General features: G+C 41.4%; 1 protein-coding gene across 1 annotated transcript; it reads left to right on the top strand.

Annotated features, from left to right (window-relative positions):
* Positions 1-3,323: 3,323 nt before the first annotated feature.
* On the top strand, positions 3,324-4,367 carry XCR1 (X-C motif chemokine receptor 1). Its single transcript, XM_065397646.1, has one exon. It carries the CDS (start codon positions 3,324-3,326, stop codon positions 4,365-4,367), a length of 1,044 nt encoding a protein of 347 aa, XP_065253718.1.
* The last annotated feature ends 2,533 nt before the right edge of the window (positions 4,368-6,900 follow it).

Raw genomic sequence — 6,900 nt, 5'->3', positions numbered from 1 at the left:
CATAGCAGGAGAACGGCTAGAGACTATTGCCAACCTTGTGTCAATTTGGATTTCAGACCCTTCTGAAATGGCTAGTATGTCAGCAGCGGGCCCAGAAAGCAGGCCAACAGCAGTTTCAGCAGGCCCAGATAACAGCACAACAACAGCAAGAGCAGTTTCATAAGCTATTATTTCAGGGGCACGTCACCATGGACTAGTTGGCTACTTCAAGCAGCAGTTCCAGCTCCACCCTGTCTAGGTACAGAGGCCTGTCTGATCAAGTTTGAGTGAGTGGCTACCATAACCAAGTGGGTGTCACAACCAGGTCTTGGGTGGTCAATCAGACCTAGTGGTCAGAGTGGGAGTCAGGCCGAGTCAGTACCAGAAGATCAGAGTCTGAGACAGGCAAGAGGGCAAGCCAGGAGTCAGGCATCAGCAGGCAGGCAGGGCCAGGTACTGGGAAGTCAGAGTCCAAGACAGGCCAGAGGGTAAATCAAGAATCAGGTTTGGGCAGGGCCGCAGGGTCAGAAGCTGGAGTCTGGGATCTCTCACACTCAGGGTCTGAAGCAAGGCAGTCTGAATTGTTGCTCATACAACTCCCTGTCATGGCTTCCTGGCTTAAGTACTAGTGACAGCCAATCAGTGGGCTGCGAGGAGCTGCTACTCAGGTCCTGCTGTGCGGTACTTCCTGCTAGTCCCAGCTTCACAAGGTCCTCTAGTAGGAGTGTAGCATAACATTTCTGGGGTGATGTGGAGGGGTCAGTGGTCTAACACCCCCTAGGACTCCCACTTCTAGTCCTGCAGGTTCTTACGGTGGGTTACTGAGCCATGGGCCCCCTGAGTGGGGAGGCCATTGCTGCCAACAGGGAATATGCCAATGATTGATGGTATTATTGTTTAGGGCACACCCTGAGAGTTACTGGTACAAATTCCTCTCAGAACTGTGACCTCCCAACACCAGCAAATAGGTCAGTGTCTGAGGTGTGCATCAGGGCAGAATTTTGCCCTTTAATTTTAGGTCTTAAGCAAAATCAGGAGTTGTAAGGTTCAAACATTCATCTGTCACGTATTTATTGACTTCCATTTCATCTGAATGACACCAGTAAAAGATCCCAGTTTCATAATCATTTAAAAAGAAAAATCACCTTGCCCTTCCTATAAATCAATGTGTAGCAGAAAAAGGAATGGTGGCATCACTCACAGAAGCTATCAGTAGTAAAAGTGGTCATTTATAACAGATGTCTCAATTTTTGGATGCCCCACTTGAAATGTCATAGACTTGATATTCAGAAGTGCTGATCACCTGCTGTTCCCGTTGACTCAATTAAGGATCTGGGTATTTAACACTTCTGGAAGAATCAGGCTATAGGTATCCTAAGTTGGGCTCACCAGAACTGAAGCATACAAAATCAGAGGCCACTTTTGAGAAGTTGGTCTTAAAGCGATAAACTCTGGGCCAGTTCCTACAGGTTGCCTTCTGAAGTCAATGGTCATAAGAGCTTCTTTTAAACATAGGAACAGAGGAAGTCATTGGCAGTACACAAGTTTTACTGGTCCTACAGAACCTAGGAACTATGCTCCATGTTCTTGAGCGCCATCCACTAGCACTTTGTCTATTAACTATTTACATATACACAGCCATAGAGCACTCCTGCAACAAATAGAACTACTTGTGTAAATAAGGAAAGCCCGTAAATGATCCATGAGATTTTTCCTTCAGATTTGCATTAGTAAAAGTGGCAGATAGTGAGTCAAAGGGAACAACACACAGAAGGACTCAAGGGGAAAAGTTCAGGAAAGGAAGGTAGAGAAGAGGGAAATGCAGAAACATCATGAGTCTGCTTCTGCTCCTATTGAAATCAGTGACTAAATTTCTGTTGACTTCAGTAGGAGCTGGATCAACACCATTGTATCTTTTAGAATCACCTTTGTCTGGCTTGTCCTCGTCCATACCTCCACAAACATAAGTCAACACCACACCATTCTATTTTGTTGTGAGCATGTTCTTTCCATTTCTAGCCAAAGAGTTTTGTCATGGGATCGGCCCAGCGCGTTTTCGGTCTGCCCAGTGATCGCTTGTGGTCTCTGGGGATCCAGTCACTGATGCAGATTGTCCACCTATTGTCTTGCCTGCAGACTACATGACCTGCCCATCTTCACTTTGCGTTGTACATCGTCTGCACTACATCATTCACCTCTGTACACCTTCTGATCTCCTCATGTGATCACGGAGCAATATCTTACACATTTGGCTTTCCATTGCTCTCTGGGTGACAGCAAATTTTTCTTTCTCTGCTTTCATTGTTGACCAGCTTTCTGCTCTGTATATCATTGCTGGCAGAACAGTGGAGTTAAACAGTTCTTTCCTTTTCTTCATGGGCAGTTCACCATCCATTAAAGACGTCTTTATTTTGTTGAAACTTGCCCACCCCGTCTTTCTCCTCCTACTGCATTCCCCTTTGAATGAGTTGTCTCTGCTCAGCTGCTGACCCAGATAAATATATTTGTTGACCTCCTCAATTTCTTTCCCATTTACAGTGATGATTCCTTCTGCACAATGCTCATTCTGCATCCACGTTGTCTTCGACGTGTTCACTTCCAACCCAATATCATGCGAAAGTGTTTGCAGTTGCTACAAGTTGTTCTCTTTTAGAATACCAATTTGAAAATCCTCTCATTACTAATGTTAATCTATTTGTATTTTTTATCTATTTCTATACTGGCATTGGAAATTTGCCTGGTTTTATAAGTTTCTGCAGAATTGAATCTTGAAACAGGATCACGTGTTGGGTAAAAAGTGTAGAATTCAGAGAATTTTAAATGGAATTTAAATATCTTTTCAGAACAGTAGAAAAAGTGGATGGGTTCTGAAGTCCTGATAACTGTTCTTTAATATAAACACAATTCTAGCTGGAATTATCCCAGGTAAAATATTCAATTGTTGGCAGCTATAATGTGCAAACTGATTAACTTGCTTTTGAGACTTTGAATTTTAACTAATTAAAAAGTGCAAGAATTAAAGTCAGTGCTTAATGTTCTATTAATGTAAAATTCCATTTGTGATCATATTCCAGTTCCTCAAGGTCAAGATGTAAAACTACCACCCCCACAGTTTCACTGCCGTATTTAAGTTTCATTGCGAGCCAGAAGAGCTAGAAGCCTGCTAGTGAAGGCAGGGGACTGATCTCGATGACCTTTCAAGGTCCCTTCCAGTTCTATATGAGAGATATATCTCCATATATTTATTTAACCCCCCCAAAGCAACCAGATTGTTTATGATTTTTCTGTGACCATTAGGATCTTCTTGACAGTTCCATTTGTGTCATTTAGGTTCATACATCCAAATGGGTGAATCCAACTTTGACTTAAACTCATTTCCAGACTACTATGATGAGTATGAGAACTTCACTAATTATAATGGCTCTGGCAATGTGTGTGAAATGGATGACCTCCATGCATTTGGTGCCCATCTCACCACCATCCTGTACTCTCTTGCTTTTGTTCTTAGCCTGCTGGGAAATAGTTTGGTGTTATGGATCCTAATGAAGTATGAAAGCCTTGTGTCTTTAACAAACATCTTCATCATGAACCTTTGCATCTCTGACCTGGTCTTCTCTTGCATGCTGCCCTTCTGGATTGTGTATCATTTGCATGGATGGATTTTTGGTGATTTCCTCTGCAAGGCTGTGAATACTGTTTTCTCCATCAGCTACTACAGTGGTATTATCTTTTTGACCATAATGACTATTCTCCGGTACCTGGCAGTGGTGAACCCCTTGTCGACCTTGAGTACTCAGACACGCCAGTGTGGCATTCAGGTGAGCTTGGCCATTTGGGCTGCTAGCATATTAGTCGTGGTTCCTGAGATGATTTTCACCCAAGTGCAGACTGATCTGGATGGTTTCAGTACCTGCGATTACATTGACTTACATTGGAAAAGGGTAGAAATTTATCAGCGAAATGTCTTCTTTCTCTTTTCCTTTGCTGTTATTGTATTTTGTTACGTCAAGATACTGAAAATTCTGCTCAGAACAAGATCTCATAGGAAGCACAGAACTGTGAGACTCATCTTTACCATTGTGGTAGCTTTTTTCCTGAGTTGGGCACCTTACAATATATTCTGTTTCCTGCAAACTTTGCCAGCTCATTACATCTTTCTGAACTGTGAGATTCAAAAGAACATTGCATATGCCTTCTACATCAGCCGCAAAATTGCCTTTTCCCACTGCTGCCTCAACCCTGTGCTCTATGTATTTGTTGGAGTCAAATTCAGAAGGCATTTGATGCACCTGTGCAATTACCTCTGGCCATGCAACAATGGGAAAATCTCCAGCCCCAGGATTTATTCTCATGGCAAATTCCACTATGAAGATGCTTCCATTTACTGAAGGCTGCTCTGCTGTGCTAAGCATGAGTGAAATATTCAGATTTTAAAGCCATTAACAACAGTTGATTTTTAGAGGCAATCACCTGAAAGACACACAAATTTATTCTTTGTGAATATTTGAGATGTGGGAAAAATAATAGAAAATGTATTTCCATGGGTAGGGGTAACCATCTATTTTATTTGCAAATATCACCTCTAGGCTTTTCTAGTTAAGGGGCCAGTTTCTGCTCTCTCTTACATTCCTGCAATTCCATTGTATCCAATACCATTGAAGCAGAGTAAATGAGAGCAGAACTCACCCACTCTCTCTACCTGGGATTAAGCCAGGTTTTATTCGTTTGACAGTAGCTACATAAGTTAGAATACCTGATGTTTTCAAGGTAAACTTTTCACTGTTGCCGTGTACAAAGCTACTAATATTGTAAGCTTAACACAAACCCATTTTCTGATCCTCAATAGGAAGTTTTGGTGGTTGATGCGTGGTAGAAGGAATTAAGTTAATGAGCATGTTAATACTTTCTTAATTCTTGTAAAGTCATAGTACAGAATGAAGAATCGGTCTGCTTCATTTCTTGTTTTGATAGTGATATCTCAATAGATATTTTCCTTTATTTGTAAAAGAAATGTTTTTTCTTTAGAAAGCTAGAACAGTAGGTCTTAATGTAAATGCTTGTTTTGCAGTTCCAGCTAGTTTTTAAAATACTTCATCTATGTACAGAAGTGTTTGAATCCCTGAAAAGCAGGCCTAGTCAAAGTTAGGCATGCACATATCTTTGAAAAAAGAACGAGGAGTACTTGTGGCACCTTAGAGACTAACAAATTTATTTGAGCATAAGCTTTCGTGGGCTAAAACCCACTTCATTGGATGCATGCAGTGGAAAATACAGTAGGAAGATATATATACACAGAGAACATGAAAAAATGGGTGTTGCCATACCAACTGTAACGAGAGTAATTAAGGTGAGCTATTATCAGCAGGAGAAAAAAAAACTTTTGTTGTGATAATCAGGATGGCACATTTCCAATAGTTGACAAGAAGGTGTGAGTAACAGTGGGGGGGGGGGGGAATTAGCATGGGGAAATAGGTTTTACTTTGTGTAACGACCCATCCACTCCCAGTCTTTATTCAAGCCTAATTTACTGGTGTCCAGTTTGCAAATTAATTCCAATTCTGCAGTTTCTCGTTGGAGTCTGTGTTTGAAGTTTTTTTGTTGGAGTATTGCGACTTTGAGGTCTGTAATTGAGTGACCAGGGAGGTTGAAGTGTTCTCCAACTGGTTTTTGAATGTTATAATTCTTGATGTCTGATTTCTGTCCATTTATTCTTTTGCGTAGAGACTGTCTGGTTTGGCCAATATACATGGCAGAGGGGCATTGCTGGCATATATCACATTGGTAGATGTGCAGGTGAACAAGCCTCTGATAGTGTGGCTGATGTGATTAGGTCCTATGATGGTGTTCCCTGAATAGATATGTGGACAGAGTTGGCAATAGGCTTTGTTGCAAGGATAGGTTCCTGAGTTAGTGTTTTTGTTGTGTGGTGTGTGGTTGCTGGTGAGTATTTGCTTCAGGTTGGGGAGCTGTCTGTAAGCGAGGACTGGCCTGTCTCCCAAGATCTGTGAGAGTGAGGGATCGTCCTTCAGGATAGGTTGTAGATCTTTGATGATGCGCTGGAGAGGTTTTAGTTGGGGGCTGAAGTTGACGGCTAGTGGCGTTCTGTTACTTTCTTTGTTGGGCCTGTCCTGTGTATATACACATGTTCTCTGTGTATATGTATCTTCCTACTGTATTTTCACTGCATGCATCCGATGAAGTGGGTTTTAGCCCACGAAAGCTTATGCTCAAATAAATCTGTTAGTCTCTAAGGTGCCACAAGTACTCATTCTTTTTGCTGATACAGACTAACACGGCTACCACTCTGAAACCTGTCACATATCTTTGAGTATACCAGCTTATGCATACAAATACGAGATGTGCCTATGCAACTCGGGTATTTGCATCTTCGTCTCGCCGAGTTAGGCACCTACCTATGTGTGCAATTACCCGATTGGTGTGTGAGCTTTTTGATATTTACATTTAGGCATATGCAAACACTTGCATGCACACAACTTTGACAATCTAGCTCTTAAGGTGTGAGACTCATAGACTTTAAGGCCAGAAGGCACCATCGTGATCATCTAGTCTGACCTCCTGCAACAATCATTTTAAATGCAAATATATTTTTAAATTGTTGTTAATTCCATTGGCTTGTTTTTATTATGTATTTTCAATACAAAATTATATATTATTGCAATGGGATTATTGAGATGTTAAACACATAAGTCAAGAAGTATTAACTGAAGATTTTCACGAGAACTGACACTCTGCCACGTTTTCAACCTGTATTTTTCCTCCAAGCCATGAGTGTTACATTTGTTGCCTACTCACAACATAACTGCATTACAGATGCTCTGGAAACCAGTGATTGCAATTTCTTAACCTTGGTGTAGAAATCTCAAACATAACGTTGAATTTATGTTTATCTCAAACATAACG

Source organism: Emys orbicularis, chromosome 2 (assembly GCF_028017835.1).
Source record: "Emys orbicularis isolate rEmyOrb1 chromosome 2, rEmyOrb1.hap1, whole genome shotgun sequence".
NCBI lineage: Eukaryota > Metazoa > Chordata > Testudines > Emydidae > Emys > Emys orbicularis.
Note: the sequence above shows the minus strand (reverse complement) of the source record. Positions and strands in the feature narration are given on the sequence as shown.